We start from the raw sequence: 27,390 nt of genomic DNA, 5'->3' as shown, positions 1-27,390 counted from the left end.
TCATGTACAGTACTATATATTTAACTAGATGGTTGTAAACTGAGTAATAATTTATGTAAATTATATACTAATGTCAGCTAGTAAACAAATTATAGTTTAAAAAGGCTTTATTTTGTTTGTACTTAAACCTGTGTTAATATAGTTGGTCTCTGAGGAAAAGTAGAACATGTATACTTAGTCCAGAAAAAAGAAAACATGAACTTCCAGTTACATGTTTCAACTTCCTTTTCCTCATTAACAGCTCTCTGTGCTACTGTAATTTTTAGTCCAGGCATGTACACCACTTAGTTAGAAGCCCGAGTTGTGTTTATGGTTAGAGTAACACAGACTTTACAACTAAGAAAAAAGGAAAACGAGTAGCAGATATTATATGCAATGAATATTTGATTTTTAACAAAATGAACATGAGTAATTAGTATAACATCCCTAAGTAGTAAGTCAAAATCTGAATGATTTAATACTTTTAAGTGATAACAGTACTTGCTCTTTAGAATTGGGATGAAAATATTTGTTTTTCTACTTAGCTGTGAAGCCTTTAATTAGGTATCTTAGTTGTTTCTCAAGCAAGAAAAATGTTTCTCAGACAGAATATGTGATAAGTATAGTCATTGAATATGAAGACAAATGATCTTAACTACTAAGAAACATTACAAGATTTTACCGCTCATGTGAGATGTTTTTGTTTGTTTAAAGACAAGCACTGGAAAAGTATTCAGCGTGATTGCTTCGTTTGAAAATGACGTGGAGACAACATTGTACAAACATGGAGGATTATTAAACTTTGTGGCACGAAAATTCTCATAGTATCTACTCACCATGGATACCTTTCATAACTGGTGACTGCAAACAAAGCCTTCTGTGCTGGACCCAGGAATCCTTCCCATGGAGCTGCAGATAGTCCCAGTATGTCCACTTATCTCATCCATGGATGTAAATGATTGTGAATCAACGTAGTGACTGAAATGAAATCTCGATTTTAAATAATATACGAATGGTGCTATTAACATTGCTAAAATCAATGTGTGAAGTGTGTTGTGGAAGAGGCCTATAAGTAAGGGGGACTATTTTATCAGACCATTTTGTAAATAAAAGCAGAATTTGAACTTGTGTTGAAGATTCTTATATGAATAACCTTCCTGAAGTCTCTTGTTTAGTTTTGCACCTATAAAACTGTATACTACTGTTTGTTGGTTTAAGAGTAGCGGATTGAAATTTAAGAAGCCAGATAATTCTAAAATTGTGGAAGGTGAAATCTGATTTATAAATGGACTTTCAGATATGTTCATTCCTTTCCAGAGTTGAGCTGGACATAGTGGCATTCTTAGTCTGTAATATAAGCCAGGGTTATCCTGTCTCAGTCAAAGGATAGAACTTGCCCCAGACACAATCATTCTGTCCAATCCAGCTGAGCTTTCCTCCACATCTGAAGATGAACTGTTACAGAATACAGTTGATTGTGTAGCACCATGTATTAGCAGTGAAAATATGTACCACATATGCAGCCCTTATTTTTTCAGTAATTTGCTCCTGTGACCCTGGCAAGTCTCAGATGGCATTATATTAATTGGATTAGATTACTTTGCTCACTTTATGTGATACTGTAACTTCTATAACCTAATATTTTAGGTATCATTAGCCAAAATTCCACACTCATTTACAGTTGCTAAGGAGAACTTTACGTAATCATTAAACACTAACATGATTTCCTCTAGATTTTTAAATTTTCCACCCTAAATTATATGGTTGCTCAACCCTAAACATTTTTTAAATGTTGGTTTCTTTTTAATTATATAAATCAATTTCCTGTCATTTTGAATCATTATTTCACCTGGGATGCATGATACTATTAATTATATATGCTTTTGCTGACCGTTAGGATAAAACACTTAAATTATTGCTGTCTGAATACCATATTTTCTCTATATGCATGTTTGTTTACTACATCAAATGTTCTGTTAACAAAACGTTTGGTGACTTTTAAGAAAAGGTTGGATGATTAATTCTGAAAGTCCTATACCTTTTTAAAAAAATTAAGAAGTTAAAGTTAGCAGGCAGAAGGTTAATTGTAGTGACTTTCCCCCCCCACATAGAGATCATCATATGACCTAGTTAAGTTACTGCAATTCAGAATTAGCTTACATTGCACAGAATAAATTGTTTTAAGCTAAAATGCTGAAACTACCAAACCAGTGGGTAAAGACCACTGAGAACTTTGCACATAATCAGTCATACAATCTTTTGAAGATACTCTCTGTTTAGACAATTAGATGGACTAGAGCTTGGCAAAATGATTTCCCTTTTATTTAAAATTTTTATAAGTAGTTTCTTTGGTACTTTCAAGTCATATTGTGTTCTTGATATTTTATTATGCTGTGTATTTGTCAGTGCATGTGTTTTTAATTTACATGAAAACATGAATTAAGGTTGGAGGATTTACAAGTTGAATGATAAAATATCAGTTATAGGCTTTTGAGAAAATGATAATCCAGATTGTATGTGGGGAAGACATCTGTATTATTTCTAAGCCATACTGTAATACAATTTGTAGCCTATGATCAGAGGCCTGGGCATCACCATAAACAGCAGATCCAGGAAATGAAGAGATGATGAAGCTAGCCAGCTATAAATTAAGCATTTACATTTCCAGTCTACCTAGTCCAGTAAAAGTACAAGCAGATCTTGTATTTCAGGAACAAAATCAAGGTTCTCTTAAAATCTCTTGTTTATATACAGTGAACCAAAAAGCTTGATAAGCAATGGCTATCAATTGGGGAAGAGAGTCATGAATGTGTGACCCTGAGTGCACCTGTAATTCTTCCTCCAGCCAAATTGTGTTTGCAAAAATGTGGCACCTGTTGGTTTTTATTGTTTTTTTCATATCTCCTTTATTGACTATGTCTAGATAATTTTGTGTTAAGAAATATGATAGGCCCATGAAAGAAGCAAATTAGCGCTATAAACTTAACAGTACAATTTCAAAAGTCATTATCAACCGGAGCATTTTTGTCATATTTTAAGAAACATTATGCTACATACCATTGCAATATTTCATGCCTTTGGGTTTGCTAATTGATGAAAATGTCCTCGAGTCACTGAACTGCCATTAATACACCTAAAAAGTTTCCGAGATACAGTTGTTATTTTCTGTGGTATCTCCAGGCTGACGTTTGAATGAGAGGTGTTAGGATCCCTTTAGCAAAGTGCTCAGCTTTTCACTGGGAGTCACACTCCATGGGTACTGAAGGACAAAAAGCACAGCTAAGATCTAAATCAAAATTCTAGTGGTTTACACATAGGGAAACAGTGTTGTGTGCATTCACCTTCTCAGTGTTAAGTGACAGGATGAGGAGAAATTATTTGACTAACATTTTTCTTAGTTCAATTAAAAGACACCGTTCTTTTGCCTTTAGGTTTAGGAGGAAGTGCTAAGATACTGGATGTTGACCCTATCTTAGTTTGATTTGGAATACTAAAAGAGAGGGGAAGGAGGTAGACTTAGTCTTCGATAGTGACTTTTCCCCTGAGGTGTGATAGTGCCGATGTTTATCAATTTTACACATAGTATGTCATTATGAAACCATATATCTCACTTAAGCAACTATAAATCATTGTCTATTATTTAAAGCCAACAAAACAGTATAACAGTTTTAAGTTCAGTAATGTTAAGTATTGTATAGAAATATATTGGAGGCAAAGTTCAGTTGATGACAATTGTGTATATGTTACTGATGCTGTAAATTATTTTTAATAAAGAAAATTGTATTATCACATATTTGACTCTTGTTATAAAATACTTTGTGGTGATTGAAAGTAAAATACTGTAACTTAAGGAGAAATAAGATGCCACCCAGACATTTCTCTTCAAACATGTTATCTAGCTGTTCAGACATTAGTTATTCCCAATATGACTGCTAAATGAGAATGAAAGCCAAGATAAAGTTTGCAGTAGGGATAGCCTTGAGGAAACAATTAAGTTGAAGTTGATTCAGAGGTCATTCTAATAGGTACTTAGATTCATAGAATCACATTTTAGAGTTGAAAAGACATCTTTCACCCAAAGCAGGATCCTTTGTACAAATACCATCTAACTGAGCAGTCCTTTCTTGAATATTCAAGAGATGGGAGACTGTCTACTGCACTTGGTAGCCCACTGACTGAGTTTTGATGGTTAAATTTTATTTCAAGTTGAACTTGCCTGCTTGTAGCTCATACCTACTGATTCTAGTTCTCATTTGTCTATGCCCCTTAAAGCGCTTTAGTACAACTATATATAAAACACAGATTTAATGAATAAGTTAGACCCTCCACAAATTGCTTTGAACATAACCTTCATACTTTAGATCTTTTTTTAGTGGTAATTTATGTTAAAGTGAACATTTAGAACTGAATTCATCTCATGCTACAAAGTTGCATATTACTGGAGGAAAGGGGCTTTTCTTGATTGATGCAGGATGGAAGTGCTATGTTTGTATGAGCCTCCATGCTGTAGAACTAGGTGATGGTGTCACTTCCTCCTTCCACTGGCTATTCATCAGCACTGATGAAGCACCTACGAGTCATCTGGAGCAGAGAGCCAGGACCGTGAGTCTCTAGGATGAATATTTTGTAAATATGGTCAGTTGCCCACAGATCTAAAAATATCTGCCCTTTTCCTCAATAGCAACCTACATGAGTAAAGTTTGTTAAAATTTGATATTTGTAAATTAAAATTGGTACATTATTAGGAGTTTTCTAAGGACTCCAGTATCCTAAGAAATTTGTGTTCTCAGTACAGAGACAGGCACATGGTGTAGTTTGAATACCCAGAGTTCAAGGAAGCCTAGTGCAACACCAGTGTTGTGCTTTGTTAATTTATGGTTTCCACTTGATGCCAGTTTTTTTTTTTTCATTATAAAATAATTTAGCTTCAGCTTGTTTTGATTTGATGTGAGTTTGGCTCATAGGTTTTCCAAAATAGATTATAAAGCTTGTGTTTTGTATACTTCAAAAATGGAACATTTATTGCAGAAGCAGATGTGTATGTAATCCCCACAAAACTTGCTTGTATACTGACCGTTGTTTTGTCTGTGAATTTTGTGTTCATGTGATGGCACTAGATTTTTAGCATTTTAACAACGTAGGTATATAGTTGTATCATAAAACTAGTGGGCTATTATGTTTTATAGGATATCTTGTAATATAAAATCATATCTATAATTTCACCCTGCACATTTTTCATTTTGTTTCACTCCAATTTTTTTCACTGAAGTTTTTGAGAGCCACTACCTAAGTGTCCTAGTGGCTGGGTGGAACAGGAAAAAAATTGTTAATACTACAGTGATAATGACATTTCTTGTCTATCAGATTGGAGCTTTATTCATTATCATGGTATCCAGTTTTGGCATTATTGGAAAAAAACATGTATTAAGAGCCTTAGAAATGTTCATTCTCTCATACCCAGTAGTATGGCTAAGCAGTGTATCTAAAAGGCTCATAAAGGACAAAAGACTTATGTGTAAGCATATTATTCTTAAAGACAAGGAAATCTTGTTTAGAGTGAAAAAGGCAAGTGACGAAACGTATTTCTAAAAAAGGTGCAGTAAAAAAAATAATAAAAAATTTAAAAAAATTAAAAAGGTGCAGTGAGTGGAAAGATCCTTGCCAGAGGAAGTAATTGTGGATCTAGCAGTCCTGTCTCTTCAAGTCTCACCATACCTTCCAGATTTGATCTTCATTCCCATCTCTTAATCCCAAGAAAAGTAGAAACAACAAACATTGCAGCACTATTTACAACAGCTAGGATATGGAAGCAACCTAGATGTCCATCGAGAGTTGAACGGACAAAGAAGCTGTGGTACATATATACAGATGGGATACTGCTCAGCCATAAAAAGGAACGCATTTGAGTCAGGTCTAATGAGGTGGATGAACCTAGAGCCTATTAAATACAGAATGAAGTAAGTCAGAGAAAAATTGCCTATTAACCCATGTATATGGAATCTAGAAAGATGGTACTGATGAACCTATTTGCAGGGCAGCAATGCAGATGCAGACCTAGAGAAAGACATGGGAAGAAGGAGAGGGTGGGATGACTGGAGAGAGGCTCTGTAACAACCTAGAGGGGTGGGAAAGGGTGGAGGAAGTTTCAACAGGGAGGGGACAATAGGTACACCTATGGCTAATTCATACTGATGTAAGGCAGAAATCAAGCCAATATTGTAAAGCAATTATCCTTTAATTAAAAATTTAAAAACTGGACTAATAGAGGTGGAATAGTGAGAGGGTGGACTGAATTCAGGACCTGCCTGAGGAAAGAGATGCCCAGATGCCTGAGTGGACCAATAGGAGTCAGATTCTGGCTACAGATACTGGAAATCAAATCTTTAACATCCTAAAGGAAAGCGATATAATAAGAATTCTACCCTGGGGCTTAAAAAAGCCCCAGTACTTGGAAATTAGAACTGAAGCAGATAATCATATCTGAAGGCAGAAAAGAGATCCCTCAATACGTGGTTGACAGAAGTTTGGGAAACATCGATCAATCAAGGTCACTAAATATGCCCACTGTGCTATATTCTGACGGGGGTGGGGGGTAGGCATAGTGAGAGAGTGAGATGTGCATGGATTAAAACAGACCGAGTTGCAGTAATGAGTGATGTCTAGAATTCTCCTCCAATAGAAAGAGTGCTCTGTACTATCAGAGAGGTTCTCCTTGGCTGCAGACATATATGAAACTGGCTACCCTTGATGCCCAAGGGCATCAAGCCTGATGCCGTTGACAATTAAGATCGGGCAACTAACCTGGCTGCTAATGGATTCCCAAAGTGGGCTTCTCTGGTGGCTTGAAACGGAAAAGAATCTGCCTGCAATGCGGAGACCTGGCTTCAACCCCAGGTTTGGGAAGATCCTTGGAGAAGGGAATGGCAGCCCACTCCAGTATTCTTGCCTGGAGAATTCTATGGACAGAGGAGCCTGGTGGGCTACAGTCCGTGGGGTGGCAAAGAGTCCGACACAATTGAGTGGCTAACACTTTCATCCGGAGGCAGCCTTCTGATGATCATGTGGTTTCTGCGCTTCCTTGCAGAGAGAGAGAGAATCCACTCCCAATTCAGGATTCTGACCCCATTACCAGTTCATCTTCCCAGTGTAAATGAATCACTTATCACACCAGACCTGAACTGTGGTCATCGCAGCCCCCCGAGGGGATCTGTTAGAGGAGCCTTCACGCTTCCTTTACATATATTATATTGAATTTAATGGCTCGAGAGTAGAAAACTCTCCGTACAAGAGCACCGTACAAGAGCTTAAACTCGAAGTTGGGTGACTAGGTCTGGCTGAGGCTCTGTGCCCTCTTGACTTAAGTTTCCCCATCAGTACAAGGAACGTGTGGATCTATCCTATAACTTAGACAATTTTACGTTCTAACATTACTGACTGCATCCCGGGAGAGCTAGGTCCTGTGCAGAACGCTTCCAGGCCAAACTCCCAGGTCCTCAGTCCTCTTGCAGTTCTAGGGAACTTGAGGGGCTCGAGGCCATCCCGGCCACTCTTGCGAAGCCTCTGGCATACGTGTTTCCAACAGGAGGGAGGGAAGGAAGAAAGTAGAGGACGCGAATTCTACCCAAGCCAGAGAATCCCGAGTGAAGCAGGCCACGAAGCCTCCACAGCTTCATGGATTGGGAGGAACTGCAAGATGCCACTCAAGAGCTGAAAGCCTCCTAAATGGTTACCCACCAAGGGGCGGGGCGGAATCGCAAAGAGCCAATCAGAACGAAGAAGTCCAGTTCTGTAGGGAGATAACCGCCTTCTGACTGGGGCGATCGCTGAGCGAAGGCGGGACGGGATTGCAGATCCATCCAAAGCCTGATCTCTGAATTTCTCTATTCGCAGTCTCTTCTGCACTCCGGGGACTGGGCGGGAATAGCCCAGATCGGCCTGGCGGAGCCTCGCCTTCCAAGAGTCTTCGCTTATTGGCGGCGGGGGAGTCTCGAGGAGCCAATCAGAAGTCAGGACTCACGCGCTCGGAGGAGGGGCGGACCCAGACGCGACAAGTTGGGCGCGACTTCCCAGCGGGAGCACAGGACCGCGGCCGCAGTCCCCGGCTGCTCGAGAGCGGGATCCACGTCAGGACCTCGGGTCGTTGCGGGTGAGCCGGGTGGGGAAAGCAGAGACGAACCCCAGAACCCTCTGGAGGGGGCGGCCCGGAGAGCAAGGAGGCTCGCTGCGAATCTGGGGCCAGGAGTCGTGAGCCTCCGGCCCCTCCAGCGCCTTCAGCCCCTAATCCACCTCAGACTCTGTTCAGGTGATGCGCAAGTCACCTTCCTCGCTGGATCGCACCTACAACCAAGAAGGTTGGGCTGAGATCCCAGAATTGGGGTGTGGCACCTGAGAAGCCATCTGGTCCAACCTGTGCGGTGCCTGGCACTACCGGCCAGGGGTCTAGTGGGAGCAGTTTCTTGAGCTCCACTGGACTTCACTAGCATAACACTCTGAATCCGACTAATGTGCCCTCTTCGTCCCTTATTTTCCTATCTCTTGGGTCAGCAACCCTTTTGCAGCCGCTCTCCTACCACCTGTTCCTTCTCACCCAGAAGGAAAACACTCAGGGCACCCAATGCTGTTGTCTTTGAAAAACTACAGATTCTAGTTCCCTATCTTTCTGTTTCCTGAAACCCTTTGAGAGTAAACTGCCCTCATGAGCCTGTGGAATGAAAGTAACCCTTCTGTCATTAATTCCTCTTGATAGTTAATAAGAATCTAGGCTAGAATCTGGGCTGGGGATACGGAGATTTACTGGATATAATCCTTGCTCTCCAACCTTGGAAGGACACAGCAGAAGGAATTACAGGACAAGAAGGGCAGATTTGGAAGACACGCTAAGGTAGAATTTAATAGACTTTGTAAAACTTTGAGAGTGAGGAAGAAGAAAGAATCAGGAATGATTTCTGTTTCTCGTCCGGTATACCTTACACAAAGTGCAGAGTTTAAGGTCCAGTCCCCCAGGTTGTAGGACAAAGGTTTTGAGATTCTGGCATAAGCCCTGGAGTTGGAAAACATTTGCTTCCTGAGCCCTTTCTCAGAAGCCAAGTAAAACACTGTTGGCAGGAAATACAGCACAACTACCTATAGGATTTGAGTTCCCTCTTCACCCACTCCACCCATACAAAAGGCATTTGGTTAAGACAGACATCTCTGATCAACACATTTCTTTCTCCGTATTTACTTACTTGGGCTTCCCAGGTGGTGCACAAGTTCTGACTTGATCTGTGCCATTAGTTCCATATTTGGAACTAAAAAAAAAACTAAATTTAAGCTCAAAAACAGAAATTTAGAAACAGAATGTTAGCACTAGAAGGAATTTTTAGGGATAATCTAGTCCAACTCCCTTTTAGAGGAGATGTGAATAGCGCAAAGTTTCAGAGGTTATGTATAAAATAAAATGTCTTATCTCTCCCAGCATAGAAACTATTTTATTCTATTTTTTAATGTGATAAAATGCACTTAGCCAACACAACTTTTTGTTACACCAGGCTGTCTTTGATGGCTAGAGCTGCCAACTTTGCTGTAGAACACAGGGTGCTTTAAGTAAAGCGTTAACAAACCCCATTCAAGAATGTTACAGGGACATTTTCTAGACTGCAAAGCATATTGGCCTTCACTAATTGCTTCTAAGTGTCCTTCCAACTGTAAGGATTTCTAATTCATATTCAATTCAAAATTATCCTGATATCTTTAAAGCTTTAGGAGTTGAAAAATTACTCTGGGATTTTGTCTTGAATGTAAAGCTCTAGTTCATATTACATTCTGAATATGGTCCTGACACCTGTTTATAAATCTCCAGAAAGAATGTTAAAATCCCATGTAAAGCCTTAAACCCATATGCAGTGTGACAGGACATACTGGTTCCCAAAAGTTTCAGGTGCAGAGATTGTTTTAAACTCCATTCAAGCTTTGTCACAGTGTCTTCAGTAAACAAAATCCGAATTACTTAATTTGCTTCTGAAAGCATATGCCCTAGTCAGAAAGTAAATATGGGGAGTGATTGGCAAGAATGCAATAACTATAACAGGTGGTGGAAATCTACCAGTGGCACAGGGGCTATGCAAGTTTAAAGGCAGGAGAAATCACTTAGGTTAAGAGGGTCAGGGGAACGAGGGATGGGAAGGAGACTGGTGTTTGGGGGTTATAATCTTATCACGAGTCATCAGGCTATAGCCTTGGAGCTGAATCAGAGAGGGGGTCATATAGGAGAGTCCTAGTGTACCTCCCTGAATTTTATTCCCTTTCCCTCACTGGACTAAGTTGGACTTTGGCTGTCATAGATCTGAAGTGATTAGATGTTAACAGGCATACGGTCTGATTTGGGGAGCTCTAACGCATGAAATAAAGTCCTAAGACCCCACCCCTACCACCTGTCCTAGCCAGTCTCTCACAAAGCTTTTCTTTTTTTTTTTTAAAGTAAAATTTACATTCAGTGAGATTCTCAGATCTTATGCTGACTTAAGTTTTAAGCTAAGTTTTGACAAATGTTTACACCCATGTAACCAAAGCCTAGTCAAGATATAGAACATTTTCCTCCCAGAAAGTTCCCTCATACCACCTTCTTGCCAGAAGCAACAGCTGTGCTGATTTCTATCAACAAGCACTAACTGTTCATGAGATTCTTTTTATATAACACTACATCCTTTGAACAGAAATCACATGTAGCCCAAAATGCAACCTATCCCCAAGATGTTGTTAATTATTTACAATTTAGTATGAAGGAAGGATTGGAATAAAACTATTTTGGGAAAAGGGGGAAGTGAAATTGCAAGGATCTTAAATATTTGGTTCCTGAAGGATATTCAGAAGCCTAACATCGCCTTCCATATTTATTATATATGGTAGCTTTCCTGGTAGCTCAGTGGGTAAAGAATCCGCCTACAATGTAGGAGACCCAGGTTTGATCCCTGGGTTGGGAAGATTCCCTGGAGAAGGAAATGGCAACTCACTCCAGTATTCTTGCCTGAAAAATTCCATGGACAGAGGAGCCTGGTAGGCTACAGTCCATGGGGTTGAAGAATTGGACATGACATAATGACTAAACCACCACCACCATATATATATGGTGAGTGTATATATATATATATATATATATATATACACACACACACACACACACACACACACCCAAACTCAGAAAATACCCAAAATATGTGTAGCAGAGAGTGGCATTATTAAGGGGAAGAAAACAGTCTCCCCCATCCTGTTTATCCAATTCATATTTGTAGATCAATTAAAATCCATCTTCTCAAGAATATCATTAGGCTGTAGTAATTTCTCTCTCCTCTGAATTTCTATCATAGTTTTGGCAGATATTAATTTCATAGGTCATAAACTCAGATGAGCCTTTACTTTCTGTAAGCAATCTTAATTTTTAAGCCCCTGTTCTGCTTAGCCATAGAAAAAATAAATTCAGTATTAATTTGGCTGCCTTGGGTCTTTGTCTTTGTTGTAATGCATGGGCTCTGACGTGCGGGCTCACTAGTTATGGTGCATGGGTTTTGTTGCTCCATAGCACATAGGATCTTATTAATAGATCCCCCACCAGGGATAGAACCCACATCCCCTGCATTGCAAGACAGATTCTTAACCACTGGACCACCAGGGAAGTCCCAGAAAATTTACTCTTCACAATTTAAGGCAAATTCAGTCACTTCATCAGGTTTATACTTAATTCAGTGTTTTCTTTGGCATTCTATTAGTTTATCAGTTACTGCCTTGTAGCTTGTTTTGAGCAGCTTTTAAGCTTTTCATTGTTTAGGATATCTGTGACAGTGAGCTAACTTCAGAGCCCTCTAATTGCATTTCCTATCTCCCACAGTGCTTCTTGGGAATGCTTTGCACATCAGCCCACCCTTTGAAGTATGTGCAATAAGCGAGATGATGATACTTGTAACACAGAAAAGTAAGGTCACTGTATTTGAATTTACATTTTAAACCCAAAGTGATGGTAATAAAGGGTTAAACCCAAAGGACATACTTAAGAATTGAGAGTCAAGTGCTGAGTTCTCACTGTAACTTTATATATAACTTTGGGCAAGACACTCAACCTCCTAGGACCTACATTCCTCCTTTAAATAAAGTTGATGTTGCTGGAAGGGGTGAAGAAACCCATGATACTAAGGTGCTTTCCCAGTGTGCATTCTGTGCCTGGAAGCATACATTTTGCTTGTGAGGTGAGTTTAGACATTATTTATGGTACAAGGATTTTTAGTTACTACTTTTTTATCTGTGTTTTTTTTTTTTTTAGGTTTTAAAATTCAAAAATGGAAATTTTCACATTTATACAAAGAAATATGAAAAATAAATTATTTTAATAAACCACAGTCGCTATAAGAGAAAAGGCATGAACAGTGGACTCAGACAAATCTGATTTGAATTTGAGCTTTACAGTTTACTACCTGTGCAAGCTGGGGCAAGTTACTCAATTTCTCTTAAGTTTTGGGTTTCTAATCTGTAAATAGGTAGGAGAAAATTTACTTCCCAGTTTGTACTTAAAATTAAGTGGGATACTGAATATAGAATGATTCAATTCTGCATGTTTTCTGTAACATGTAGTAGCTTATTAATATAAGTATTATGTTAATCAATTTCATTGATTTATTGTAGTGAGATTAGATGTCTGATAAAGCCCTAACCAGTTCAAGTTTCTTGTCCTTGAGCTGTTGCCTGCCCTTACCAAATGTCACCCTTGACTACCTAATTTTACATTTAAAGGATATATATTTTTTTTACATTATGGTTTTGAGCTTGTGAAAACTTGTTTTAGTATTGAGTTTTCCTTCCAGAATATCCAGAAGTCACAGTGATTTAAGCTATTTGTAATTTAGGGCTATTTGTAATAAAAATAAATATATTTACCCATCTATGGTATGTTAATATATGAATCCTCAAACACTAGATAATAAATAACAAAAACAGCAAATTAAAATGACCCTCTTTACCTTTTAATAGAAAGCCTGGAATCTTAGAGAAATAGACATAAGGTAGATGACATCAGGACCAGCTAGCCTACCATGCCTCTTGGAAATTAAAGAACAAAGTTATTGCATAAATATGCAGGGATGAGGCTGGACTGTTTTTAATCTACTTTTTAAATCTCATTTACTCATTTGATTTTTTTAACTTTATAAGTGAAAATTCACAATCAAGAAGTACCAAATCAGTATTGGGAAACATTATTGATCTGTCTTAAGAAAACTCTTTTAAATAAGTATATTCAATATAAGTCCCCTTTCCAGTTTGTTTGTTTGTTTTTTTTCCTTAGAAATAATGTCAAGTGGAGATGGTCAGCAATCACAGGCTCTTACCAAGCCCTCTTTCAGTGAGGTACAAGCCTCTGCATTAGTGGAATCAGTATTTGGGTTAAAAGTTTCCAAGATCCAGCCACTTCCTAGCTATGATGACCAAAACTTTCATGTATGCATTGCAAGAACCAAAGTCACTACAGATGGCCCAAATGAATATGTCCTCAAAATAAGCAACACTGAATCTAGCAAAACTCCAGACCTGATTGAAGTGCAGAGTCATATCATCATGTTTCTGAGAGCAGCTGGATTTCCAACAGCCTCTGTGTGTCGTACCAAAGGAGACAATATAACCTCTCTCGTGTCTGTAGGTAAGAGACCACCACTGGTCATCGCCTGTCCATGTACATTACTGCATTTTGGCTACAAGTAGAAATATCAAGAACAGGTATGTCATCCCAAGAGTTAAGACGGTTATTTTGTTCAGCAGTTGGGAGAAGCTACAGCATCACCAAAGTGGAAACTGGGGCTGTGGTTAGGGCTGGGATCTGGTGTAACTCTTCTGCCTGCAAAGGATCTGATGGATGAGTAACTAAGAGGATATGTGAAAACTAGGGGAACTTTTATTTTTAATTAGAAAAATAGTTTTATTTATCAGATCAGCTGTGTACTTTGGTGCTGTGATATAGTAGAAAGCACACAGAATCAGGAATTTTAGAGCCCAGCTCTGTAATTATGGTATATGTGACTTAAATTCTTAAGGCTACGAGCTCTCATCTGTGAAAGTTGGTCCCTTTCAATTCTAAGTGCTAAGATGTATCTATGGAGAAGGCAATGGCAGCCCACTCCACTGTTCTTGCCTGGAGAATCCCAGGGACGGGGGAGCCTGGTGGGCTGCCATCTATGGGGTCACACAGAGTCGGACTTGACTGAAGTGACTTAGCAGCAGCAGCAGCAGGAGCAAGATGTATCTAATAGAATTTTCCAAGCAGTAGTTTGTCCCTAAAGAAGTCTGTGATTCTGAAACAGTTATTTATTTATCACAACTTCACCCACTGCAAATTTATTAAAAATATATTTTAAGCATTCATTTATCAGAGTAGATAATTTACGTTTAGAGTTAAGGCCAGCAGACTTGAGGCTACAGTTATGTTAGGATGTAAATGGCTGGCCCCACTGTTCTGAAGTCTATCTGTTCTCCTTGCTGCCTTGATCCATTTAGTCCTGCCTCATAGAATCCTGCTGACTTGTCCTGTGTTAGCATGTTTTTATTTTTTTCTCCTGTTCTGTATTATTCCTTGATATAATAATTGCAAAGGCAGAATAGCCTCTAATCTTTTTTTTTTCCCCAAGAATAGTTGACAGAATATATCCTTCCATCCATCTAGATAGTGGCTCCGAAGTCAAAAGCTACTTGGTGAGGCTGCTGACTTACCTCCCAGGAAGACCCATAGCTGAGATTCCCATTGGCCCTCAGCTCTTATATGAAATTGGAAAGCTAGCTGCTAAGTTGGATAAAACACTGGAGGTAAGATTTGGGATTTTATTTTGTTTATAAGAATTGTTCTTTGTTGGTTTTGATTTATTTAAAATACACCCAGGGTTAGACTCTTTTTATTTGGTGCCTCTTAACATGTATTGGGGTTGGCCAGAAAGTTTGGTTAGTGAATATGTTGTTCAATACAATTCTTGGTGAATATTGAAGATGTGTCTTTTATATATACCTAAAACTGAATTAATTTTTTTGGCCAGCCCAACCTGATATTAGGAAGACAATAAGGTACTAGATGTATGAATATTGACAGGTTTATTTTTGCCCAGGTCTATACTTTACACGGGTTTGAGTAAACTCCAGGAGTTGGTGATGGACAGGGAGGCCTGGTGAGCTGCGATCATGGGGTCTCAAAGAGTCGGACACGACTGAGCAACTGAACTGAACTGATAATTTACTAGCTTAGTGGCAAGATTACCTACATCTTTAGAAATTCATGATATCCTCTATGCTGCTCACTAAAAACAGCCTGCATCCACAAATTAAAATCCGAAGTTTTCATAAGACATAATCAGCCAGAGCTCTGTATGAAGCAATAGTTATGTTACAAATGGATTGAAATGACTTGGATTAAAAATGTTTTTGTCGTAAAGAAAAGATACCTTGTTTGACAAATATTTTTCCAAACGTACCCATAAAACATCTTCATTTAATGAATAAATGTTCACTGAGAACTCTTTCTCTGCCAGGAACTGGGGGAACAATAGGGATTCCCCTGTCCTAGAGGAGTGTGTTCCAAGGGACACATAGACACTTGAAAAAGTAACCCCAGTTTGTATGAGTAAAACACTTGCAATTACTCACTGAATCCTGACCAGTCTACCTCTCAGATGTCTACAATCCATCTCCTTTCCATTCCTGCCTTGACTATCCCTCCTTGCATTCAGATCTTTTTCTCCTTCAATTTATTTTTTATACCAATCAGAGTTACTTTTTAAAATTACAGATCCGACCATGTCAGTTTCATAATTAAAATCTTTCAGTGGCTTCTCACTGCTTTCAAAGTAAAGGCCAAGGTCCTCAGCGTTTCTTTCAGATAAGGCCCCGTTGGCCTCATCCCTGCCTCTGCCCCCTCAGTCTCACTGTCCGTGTCTTCCCTTTCATGCTTCTCTCACCACCAAAGTAGAACTTCTCATCATCCCCTGAATGTGCCTTTTTGTTTCATGCATCTCTGCCTTTGTTATCTTCTCAACCATTAATACCTTTTCCCCTGCTCTGCAAAATTCCTGATCATCCTTCAATACACAGCTCAGGAATCACTTCTCCTGTGAAATCTTCCCTGGTTCCTTCTTTCTCTTTCCAGGCTATACGAAGAGGATCACTTCCCACTCTTTGCTCCACCGGAACTTGTGCATCCATCAGTTCACATGGTTCTGTGGGTTGACTGACTGGGCCCCTCTGCTCTTCTTGGTGTTAATTGGGGTCACATCATGCAGCTGTATTTAGCTGTGGTGCTTCAGATCCTTTCCATGTGTCCTTTTTGCTTCATGTGGTGTCTTATCCTCCAGGATGGTCTTGAGCATCCTTGCAACATGACTGCTGGCTTCCGAGACAGATTTAAAAAGACAAGCCCCCAGTGGACGACTGCTTATTGAGGCTCTGCTTGAATCATGTTAGCTCACATTTCATTAGCCAAAGTAAGTGACGTGTCTAATCCCAAGTCGGAGAAGCTGCACAAGGGCATGCACACCAGGAGGCATGGTTCATAGGAGGCCATTGGGGAAACAGTCTACCGTGATGGTCTCGTAATTTAGTTGCTTGTACTTCCTGTTACATATGCTACATAAGAAACAATGATCTTCTTAAGAAATTGGTCAACATCTTAATTATTCATTTTTCATCCTTGGTGTCTGGCAGTGTCAAACACATATTAGATATTCAAGGAGAGCTTCATAACAAGTTTTTTTAATTTAGAAAAGCTTATGAGCTGGTTTTAAAAGTCTTGAACCCATCAGTCAGTCAGAGAAAAGGAGGGAGTGTATTCAGTAAAAGGAAAGAGCATGCAAGAAATCATGGCAGAATAATGACCATGTTCCAGAACCTCTGAGTAATTTACTGTGGCTGGAGCACAGGGTTTATACCTGAGAGAGATAGGAGCTAAAGTTGGGAACATAGGGTGGAGTCAGATTATAAAATATGTTATCTTAAGAAGCTTGGACTTTGTCTTATTTTCTTGGACAGTAGGGAGACTTGGAGGATTTTTAAACAGGAAATATGATGGCTAGATTGGCAGGAAGCCAGAATGGAGGCAGGGAATGCATCTAGGGAGCTAATGCAGTAATCAAGTAAAAGTTGATTGAGGACTGGAACCAAGAAAAGTTTCAAAACATATTTAGGAGACAGAGCCAACTGAATTTGGTGATTGATTTAATGTTAAGGATGGAGGAGAGGAAAGGGCTGAGCAGGACATGGATTCGAATTGGATCTTCTGGAACAAAACTCCATTCTGAAATAGATGGGATTCTCCCCTGGTAGCAATGCTGGAGTCACCTTCACAGCCTGGAATAAAGGAATGGAGAGATAGGAAGGGGGAGAGTATCAGACATGGGTCTAGAAGGTGTTGAGATCTGTGGAAGTTTTTTAAGGCTTCCTGCCATACAGAAAAGCAGATCAGCCTCTATGCATTTCACATGTGCTCCATTAGTGTCTGCTGGGATCAGCTTGCCTGCTCCCATTCCTTGATTCTATCTGTTTTTCTTTTTTCTATCTGGTTGGTGCTTTAGAGAAAAGAGTAAGACAGAGCCTTTAGAAGAGTTAAGTGAGAGATGATTCAGGGCTGAGAACACTTTAACAATAAGCTTTAGGAGGGTTTTTTTAATTCTCTTTACCCCAAAAGACTTGATATTTATTGTTTTCTGGGGATGAGGGAAAAATTTCTTCACTGCTTTATAGTAAAAGTGTGTTTCTTATAGGCAGCATATATATGAATCTTGCTTTTTTTATCCAGCCTGATAATCTGTGCTCTCTAATTGGGATGTTTAGGGCATTTACATCTAATGTGATTTTTGTGTGGTTAGGTTTAAGCCTGTCATCTTGATATCTGCTTTTTTTGTTTTTTTTGGTCACATCAATTCTTTATTCTTTAATTTGCTTTTTTTTTTTCCTGCCTTCTTGGCTTGTGTATTTTTTATGATTTCATTTAACCTCCTTTGTTGGCTTATTAGCTATAACTGTTGACTTTAATGGTTACTTTAGGGTTTATAGAATACATCTCTGACTGATCATGGTCTCCCTAAAGTTATATCACTTCATGTGGTATATGCACCTGACACAGTATACTTCTGTTTCTTCCCTCCTGTCCTTATTCTATGGTTGTCATGCTCAGTTACTCACTCATGTCTGACTCTTTGTGGCCTTGAGGACTGTAGCCCACCAGGCTTCTCTGTCCATGGAATTTTCCAGGCAAGAATACTGGAGTGTTGTGCCATTTCCTACCCTAGGGGGATCTTCCTGACCCAGGGATCAAACCCACCTCCCTGTGTCTCCCGCATTGGCAGGTGGATTCTTTACCACTAGCGCCACCTGGGAAGCCCTCTACCTATTGTTGTCATACTTTTTATTTATACATTGTTATTTTTGTTTAAACTTTTGATTATCTTCTAAAGAGACTTAATTAGGAAAAAATTATATATTTCCTGTGTGGTCACCTTTTCCAGTGCTCCTCATACTTTTTGTCAATCCATATTATTCCCTTCTGCCTAAAAGACTTCATTTAACATTTCTTATAGTGTGGGGTTGCTGATAATGAATTTTTTTAGCTTTTGTATGTCTTTGTTTCACCTTCATTTTTGAAAGATATTTTCATTGGATATAAACTTTCAGGTTGACTGTCTTATCCAATGTGCTTTAAACACACTCCACTACTTTCTTCTCTTGCATTGTTTCTGCCAAGAAATCCGCTGTCAGATTGTTCCTCTGAGTTTAATGTGTATGTCATCTGTTTGTGTGTGTGTGTGTCTTAAGATTGTCTCTATCTCTGCTTTTGAGCAATTTGATCATGATGTGTCTTGATATAGTTTTGGTTATGTTTCTTGTGCTTGGTGTTCATTGAGCTTCCTTGAGTGGTGCAGTTAAGTCACTTGGAAGCAGTTTGGTGATTTTGTGTCTTAATACTTCATACTTTGTGTCTTAATATATCTGAGCTGACTGTGGCTCAGATCATGAACTCCTTATTGCCAAATTCAGACTTAAATAGAAGAAAGTAGGGAAAACCACTAGACCATTCAGGTATGACCTAAATCAAGTCCCTTATGATTATACAGTGAAAGTGACAAATAGATTCAAGGGATTATATCTGATAGAGTGCCTGAAGAACTATGGATGGAGGTTCGTGACATTGTACAAGAGGCAGTGATAAAGACCATCCCCAAGAAAAAGAAATGCAAAAAGGCAAAATGGTTGTCTGAAGAGGCCTTACAAATAGCTGAGAAAAGAAGAGAAGCTAAAGGCAAAGAAGAAAAGGAAAGAAATACCCATTTGAGTGGAGGGTTCCAAAAAATAGCAAGGAGAGATAAAAAAGCCTTCCTCAGTGATCGGTGCAAAGAAACAGGAAAATAATAGAATGGGAAAGACTAGAGATCTCTTCAAGAAAATGAGATACCAGGGAACATTTCATGCAAAGATGGGCTCAATAAAGGACAGAAATGGTAGGGACCTAAGAGAAGCAGAAGATTTTAAGAAGAGGTGGCAAGAATACACAGAAAAAATATACAAAAAAGATCTTCATGACCCAGATAACCACGATGGTGTTATCACTCATCTAGAGGCAGACATCCTGGAATGCAAAGTCAAGTGGGCCTTAGGAAACATCACTATGAACAAAGCTAGTGGAGGTAATAGAATTCCAGTTGAGCTATTTCAAATCCTAAAAGATGATGCTGTGAAAGTGCTGCATTCAATATGCCAGCAAATTTGGAAAACTCAACAGTGGCCACAGAACTGAAAAATATCTGTTTTCATTTCCAATCCCGAAGAAAGGCAATACCAAAGAATTCTTAAACTACCGCACAATTGCATTCATCTCACAGGCTAGCAAAGTAATGCTCAAAATTCTCCAAGCCAGGCTTCAACAGTACGTGGACTGTGAACTTCCAGATGTTCAAGCTGGATTTAGAAAAGGCAGAGGAACCAGAGATCAAATTCCCAACATCTGTTGAATCATTGAAAAAGCAAGAGAATTCCAGAAAAACATCTACTTCTGCTTTATTGACTACACCAAAGCTTTTGTGTGGATCACATCAAACTGTGGAAAATTCTGAAAGAGATGAGAATACCAGACCACCTGACCTGCCTCCTAAGAAATTTGTATGCAGGTCAAGAAGCAACAGTTAGAACTGTCCATGGTTCAAACAGACTGGTTCCAAATCAGGAAAGGAGTATGTTCAGGCTGTATATTGTCACCCTGCTTAGTTAACTTATATACAGAGTATATCATGAGAAATGCTGGGCTGGATGAAGCACAAGCTGGAATCAAGATTGCCGGAAGAAATGTCAATAACCTCAGATATGCAGATGACACCACCCTTAAGGCAGAAAGCAAAGAAGAACTAAAGAGCCTCTTGATGAAAGTGAAAGGGGAGAGTGAAAAAGTTGGCTTAAAGCTTAACATTCAGAAAACTAAGATCATGGCATCCAGTCCCATCACTTCATGGCAAATAGACGGGGAAACAATGGAAACAGTGAAATAATTTATTTCTGGGGGCTCCGAAATCCTGCAGATGGTGACTGCAGCCATGAAATTAAAAGGCACTTACTTCTTGGAAGAAAAGCTATGACCAACCTAGACAGCATATTAAAAACCAGAGATATTACTTTGCCAACAAAGATCCATCTAGTCAAAGCTATGGTTTTTCCAGTAGTCCTGTCTGGATGTGAGTTGGAAAGAAAGCTGAGCGCCGAAGAATTGATGCTTTGGTACTGTGGTGTTGGAGAAGACTCTTGAGAGTCCCTTGACTCTCAAGGAGATCCAACCAGTCCATCCTAAAGGAGATCAGTCCTGGGTGTTCATTGGAAGGACTGATGCTGAAGCTGAAACTCCAATATTTTGGCCGCCTGATGCAAAGAACTGACTCATTGGAAAAGACCCTGAAGCTAGGAAAGATTGAAGGCGGGAGGAAAAGAGGACGACAGAGGGTGAGATGGTTGGATGGCATCACCGACTCTATGGACATGAGTTTGAGTAAGGTCCAGGAGCTGGTGATGGACAGGGAAGCCTGGCATGCTGCAGTCCATGGGGTCTCAAGGAGTCGGACACTACTGAGCGACTGAACTGAACTGAACTTCATACTTTATGGGTGGGACCAGGAGTGCGTTTAGTGTAGGACCCTTCTGAGTCTCTCCCTAATGTCCCATGAACTGTGAGCCTGATTGGTGGGAACAGGCACTATTCCTGACCCTGTGTTGTCCAAGTACTATTCCCTCTCATCTTTCAAGTGGTTCTTTGCCCAGCTTTGAGTAGCTTTCCTCATCCTCTGTACTGATCATACATGTATGCCAGGTTTCAAGGGGGACATCTACAGATCTCTAGAGTTCTCTCTGTCTCTGTAGCAACCTGTTTTCTGGTCATCTATCCTGCAGACTAGCAGCTTTGGTCTTCCTACTTGCTCTGCCTCCTCAACTCAGTGTATATTTAGGAATTGTTTTCACATATTACTTTTATTTAGAGAAACCTTTGAACTGATTGGAGTGCTCCGGAAAGTCAACCACCCCCATAATCAAATCTGTAAAGTGGACTGTTGAAATGAGCATCTGTTCCGTAAGAGTTCTTTATCATTGACCTCTCTACACTCCCTGTGGCCTGCATTGTAGTGCCTGTTGCTGTTGAGGTTTCAACTTTTACCTCTAAATTCTGACACGACAATTACAGTTCTAAGAGGGAGATAGCACCACACCATTGCTGACAGTGAGTTCTGCTGTATAGTTAACCACCTGCTGTTCTGCGATGCAACTTAAGTTGTCTCCCAGAGGCCAGGAGAATTCTAGAGGAAACCAAGGGAAGCCTTCCTCACTAGGTATTATAACACATTTTATCATGCTTTATTCCCATTGTTCATGCCCTCACTGCCAGGGTCCAGCCCTGGCAGGATCCAGGGGAACCCTCAGGATGAACGGTGTCAGCGAGAGAGAGACACGTACGACCGGCCTTGATAGGGCCAAGTCTGCTAGGGAGAGAGAGAGAAAGAAAGAAAGAGACCAGACCAGGAATATGCAGCTGAGTCTGGCAGTTGCTTTATTTTTCACCATAGCCTTTATACCCTAAGTTGGTACATTTCTAAGGGGCAGATAAGCATACAGACTTAGTTTAACATTACATCAGCTTGTCCTTCACGAAACCAGGTGTGCTCTGTATATTTTTGTTTATGAGAGTCTTTTCCCATAGATTTTTTGTACATTATCTTCTGGCCTTGAGGTTAGCAGAAAACAGAAAATTGGCAGTCTCATGGTATAGCAGGTTTTAACATAATAGAAATACAATCCTGTTAACATAAAAGACAGTCTTTTTGCAGAAATTCTCAGCTAAATTTATCTAAAAAGTTTAACACACAAAGACTGCAGCTCTGGTGAGGCAGCCCCTGTTTAGCACTCTTGGTTAAAATTAACAATTATCTTATTGTTTTTACACTAGGGCTAAATAAACTCTTATTTTACTATATCTCCAACTACATTAACAATAGTTTCCACTGCACAACCTCAGCACGTTAACATCAATCAAACGTTGATCTAATAACCACTTTTAAAACAATATTTTTTGTATTCTCTAATAGGGCTTCCTCACCCCGCATAGGGCTCTGTGCCTATTAGGGCCTTTTTTATGGTTAATCTCTATGTATAATATCTTTTGGCTTTCAGGCCTGTTGACAATTTATGGTTTGCACCTGGTGCAACTTTAAGCAACTTCAGTAGCGGACCCTGTCTTTTTTGTGGTTAATCTATTTTCTTTCTATTAGGTGTCATCTCCAAGGGAACTAGATAGGATTACATTTTCACAGAACAGAAATGCAAAGGATTGCAAAAACAGCAGATATGGCACAAAGCAGGCTCTTAGTCTAAAAGCTAATTACCTGCAAGAAGTCACCAGCTAATCTCTATCTAAACTATTTTTTATTAGGCACATTTATGGCTATAATATTTGTGGAGTTTTCTCACCCTGCGGAGGGACCTATGCTTAATAGTTTCTTTTGTTAGCATACTGTGCTTAGGATGTTTAGAACAATCATGACAAGCCAGAATGCCAGCAAAATGTTTGAATGGAAGCATTTCCTTCATCTCTGGCCCCTTCATACGGTACCAGCGTCCATGAGATTTATTAATTAGGGTTTTAAGTTGGTCCTCATTCAGTGAAAGAGGAGCAGGAGAGCTCTCGGCAGGCAACACAAGAATCCGCAGCAGAGCAAACAAGAACAACAGCAGAAAAGTGGGGAGGATACATGGTGGGGTAGAAGCCGAGGCCAACCTGGAGGGTCTCTTATCCTAGATGGCCTTGCCTGTCAGGTTTTTTCCTCGTGACCTGGTCATGGATGGGGTCCCGGACGGCCTTGCCTACCCGGTATTTTCTTCATGACCTCGTCACGGGCGGGACCTCCCATAACGGCTCCCGACACCTCACCTAACCTCACCCCAGGCCTTTGCAGGTGGTAAGTTCTCACTTTCTGTACAAACACTAGGAACCATGGAGTCTGCCCAAGATATCACTTAGGTGAAGAATTTTAATCTCATGGGGTGGCAGAGCCTGTGACTGTTCTGTTCTGCTGGGGAGGTGGCTGGGGCATTGAAGCTTCCAGAAGGTGGGCAGGCTTAGGGGGCCCAGAATACAAGCAGAGCTGTGGGTGGTCACTGCCAAAATCAGGGCATTCACAAGTGAAGGCACCAACTGACCTGTACTGGAATTTGGTTGTAGCTTTGTTCACAAATGAGCTGGTGGTTAGTCTCAGGAGATTCATTTAAGTATAAGAAAGAAGAAAATACTGGGCAGACTTGTAAGTATAGCCACAGATTTATAGTAGAGGAAACAAGGTGTTTGAGAAATAGGAATTGGGATGAGAGGTAGAGTGAGGAAGGTGACAAGAGGTAGGTTTAGACAGACTAATAAAGGATAGAGATTAAACTACCAGAAATTCAGGTTGGTGGGTCACGGAGCCACAGCATGGGAAGGCCAGGGAAGTCAAGTACATCAGCTGCAAAGTTCACATTCAACAGACGTTTACTGAGAACCTGTAATGTATGAAATCTTTACTATTTCATGTCTGAGTTTTTCGTTTAATAATTTTACCCTTTATTTGTTTTTGGCTGTGCTGGGTCCTTGTTGCTACACTGGCTTTTCTCCCAGCAGACAGGAGTTACCCGTCATCGCACTGTGCAGGCTTCCTGCAGTGGCTTCTCTTGTTGCGGAGCTCAGGCTCGAGGGCACCAGACTTCAGTAGCTGCGGCACGTGGGCTCCGCAGTTGGGGTTCCCAGGCTCTGGAGCACAGGCGCGATAGTTATGGCCAACGGGCTGAGTTGCTGCACGGCGTGTGGGATCTTCCTGGATCAGGGATCCAACTCGAGCGTCCCGCATTGGTGAGGGGATTCTTGACCACTGAGCCATCAGAGAAGCCCCTCATGTCTTAGTTTATCAACAGATAAGTATGAGGCTGATATTTTTTTAATTTTACTGAAGTATAGTTGATTTATCATGTTGTGTTAATTTCTGCTGTGCAGCAAAGTGATTCAGATATATATACATTTACACACACACACACATACACACATGTTCTTTTTCATATTCTTTTTCACTCTGGTTTCTTAACAGGATATTGAATATAGTTCCCTCTACGATATAGTAGGACTTTATTGTTCATCCATCCTGTATAATAGTTTGCATCTGCTAACCCGAGATTCCCAGTCCATCCCTCTCGCATCTCCCCTTCCCCTCAGCAACCACAAGTCTCTTATCTATGTCTGTGAGTCTGTTTCTGTTTCACAGAGAAGTTCACTTGTGTCATATTTTAGATTCCACATATAAGTGATACATATGCTATTTGTCTTTCTCTTTCTGACTTACTTCATTTAATATGATAGTATCTAGGTCCATTTATGTTGGGGCAAATGGCATTATTTCATTCCTTCTATGGCTGAGTAGTATTGCATTGTATATATATACCACATCTTTATCCATCCCTCTGTTGATGGACATTTAGGTTGCTTCTACATCTTGGCTATTGTAAATAGTGCCACTATGAACATAGGGGTGTATGTATCTTTTCTAATTATAGTTTTGTCTGGGTATATGTCCAGGAGTGGGATTGCTGGATCATATGCCAACTCTTTAGTTTTGGGGGGAACCTCCATACTGTTTTCCATAATGGCTGTGCCAATTTACATTCCCTGTGAGGTTGGTATTGATACTCTGATCTTACTGTTAAGGAAACTAAGATCTGAGATATTAAGTGATAAAGCCAGTCGAAACCCAGATCTGTCTGATTCCAAGTACAGACCCCAAGTATTCTTCCTACTACTCCATACCAAAGCAGGATGCACAAGGTAACAGTGATATCGTTTTAGAAACTGACCCAGTCTTCCCTGAGTGGACTGTTGCTCCATTGGAAACCCAAGAGTGTTTAAATTTGGTTTCTTTAAAAATGAAAGTAGTACTTTTCTGGTGGTCCAGTGGTCCTGCCAAATGCAGGGGATGTGGGTTCGATTCCTGTTCCAGGAAGATTCCACATGCTGTGGGGCAACTAAGCTTGTGTGCCACAACTACAGAGCCTGTCCTCTAGAGCCTGTGAGCTGCAACTACTGAGCCTGAGTACCTAGAGCCTGCGCTCCACAAGAGAAGCCAGTGCAGTGAGAAGCCCGAGCATCACAACTGGAAAGTCGCCCCTGCTGACTGCAACTAGAGAAAGCCTGCACGCAGAAACAGAGACCCAGTGCAGCCAAATAAATAAGTTAAAAATTTTTTTAATAGAAAACAGCACAGAACGTAAAAATAAAAGTAATTTATGCATATGGTAAAAATATCAAGCAGTAATGAAAGGTGTGAGACAAAACTCTTTTCTCTCTACTATCATCTCCATCATTATTTCCTTTTCAAACCTACTTCCCAGAAGTCACAACTCCCAATGGTGTTTTCAATGCTTACTCTGCAGAATATTTTTGTGGTCCACAGTGACATTTAATGCATCAGATGGTCAGGAGATTCAAAACCATGTCATGTGAGAAAGAATTGAAGGAACTAAAAAGGTTTACTCCACAAAAGAGCCTGAGACGCATAAGTGCTGTCTTCAAATGTCTGGAGGACAGTCATGTGGGAGAGTCCTGTTCCCCATAGCCCAAGAGGTCACAGTTGGAACCTGTGGTATGGATACTATGGGAGAGGAAGGTTTTAGCTCAGCAAAAGGAAGAACACAGAGCTATTTCAATAAGGGTAAGAATGTACCTCCTACAGGAAGAATTCAAACAAAGGCTACATGACCACTGAGCAAAGACATCTTAATGGTAACAGGAGCATAAGGGGGAGGTTATCAGACCCTAGGTCATGAGAATGGGTGTTAAAGTCAATTTAGAGAAACATTTTAAAATAAATAGAATAAAGTGAAAAAAATCTCAGAATACATCACATTAAAGGTTGTTAAGTATTGTTACAGAAACTTTTTTCCTTAGGTATATGTTGCCTGTGAGTAAGGTTGTAACATAAAACATATTTCATACTGCAGGCCATGGTAAAAAAATTTGAGAGATACTCCTCTGGGTGGCCATCAAGGTACTTTCAGACACTTACTGTGTGAAAGAGGTCTTGACTAGAGTCAGAAGACCTAGGTCCTCTCTCAGCCCCATAGTGGCAACTACTCATTTTTCTCTGAACTCTTCCCCATTTGTTCACTGATGGCCAAAGTCATTTGGAACTTTAGATAGAATGCCTAAAGTCCTTTCCAGTTCTAGAATTTTCTATGTTAATTCAGCAGATATTGCTTGAGCAGTACATTCTATATGCCAGGCACTTTCTAAGTGTGGGGGTACAGTAGTGAACAAAACAGACCAAAACTAAGCTCCTGCTCCTTGTGGAGTTTACATTCTAACAAGAATAGACAGTAAGGTAAATTAGTGAATCATGGTGAATGTTAGCAGTTCATGCTAGGTGCTTAAGGAAGAAAAAATAAGCAGAGAAGAGGGATATGAAATATTGGAGAGGATAGATGGAGTGATCAGGGAGTCCTCCCCTAGAAGGTGATTTTTGAGTAAAGACTTGGTGATGATGACAGCACTAGCCATATGGATTCCTGGGATCCCCAGGTGGAGGGAACAGAAAATACAAAAGGGGTGGGAAAGTGCTTGGAGTGTTCCTTGAAAAGCAGGGAGGCAAGTGTCAGTGTGATTGGAGGAGAGTGGAAAAACATTGTCAAAGATGCAGTCAGACAGGGAACCAGGGGCGCAGGGCAGAGCTTTTTAGAGCTGCTTCCATTCCTTTGGTAGTCTGCAGATGGTATTCCTACCTTCCCCACTTACAAGGATGGGCTGTGAGGAGAGGGGAATGTGCTCTAAAACTCTGAGGTCCTGGGCAAATATGACATTATGACCACTTTGTGGATTAAGGT

The 27,390-nt window shown here is 40.1% G+C and overlaps 2 protein-coding genes and 1 long non-coding RNA gene across 10 annotated transcripts in view; 2 read left to right on the top strand and 1 right to left on the bottom strand.

The window, feature by feature from the left end:
* Window positions 1-3,770, top strand: part of IREB2 (iron responsive element binding protein 2) — a 48,899-nt gene extending 45,129 nt beyond the window's left edge. The window contains exon 22 of the mRNA XM_020883868.2: window positions 694-3,770. Coding sequence (XP_020739527.2) covers window positions 694-804 — 111 coding nt within the window. The 3' untranslated portion in view covers window positions 805-3,770. The remainder of the gene's footprint in view (window positions 1-693) is intronic.
* Window positions 3,771-7,887: 4,117 nt separating this feature from the next.
* Window positions 7,888-27,390, top strand: part of HYKK (hydroxylysine kinase) — a 28,769-nt gene continuing 9,266 nt past the window's right edge. Inside the window, exons 1-5 of one of the 8 annotated variants that reach the window (XM_070477644.1) lie at window positions 7,894-8,125; window positions 12,272-12,436; window positions 13,289-13,639; window positions 14,657-14,796; window positions 24,149-24,376. In XM_070477644.1, coding sequence (XP_070333745.1) covers window positions 13,294-13,639; window positions 14,657-14,796; window positions 24,149-24,376 — 714 coding nt within the window. In that variant the 5' untranslated portion in view covers window positions 7,894-8,125; window positions 12,272-12,436; window positions 13,289-13,293. Of the gene's footprint in view, window positions 8,126-11,841; window positions 11,932-12,271; window positions 12,486-13,288; window positions 13,717-14,656; window positions 14,797-24,148; window positions 24,377-27,390 lie in introns of those variants that run through there. The other 7 variants (XM_070477647.1, XM_070477643.1, XM_070477645.1 and 4 more) reach the window with 7 other exon arrangements.
* On the bottom strand, window positions 17,171-26,709 carry LOC110131342 (uncharacterized). Its single transcript, XR_002312151.2, has 2 exons — window positions 26,577-26,709; window positions 17,171-17,319 (listed from the first exon to the last, which is right to left on the bottom strand). It is a non-coding gene; the product is annotated as an uncharacterized lncRNA (long non-coding RNA).

This window comes from Odocoileus virginianus, chromosome 16, assembly GCF_023699985.2.
Source record: "Odocoileus virginianus isolate 20LAN1187 ecotype Illinois chromosome 16, Ovbor_1.2, whole genome shotgun sequence".
Classification (NCBI taxonomy): domain Eukaryota; kingdom Metazoa; phylum Chordata; class Mammalia; order Artiodactyla; family Cervidae; genus Odocoileus; species Odocoileus virginianus.
This window is presented reverse-complemented; position numbering and strand designations above follow the sequence as displayed.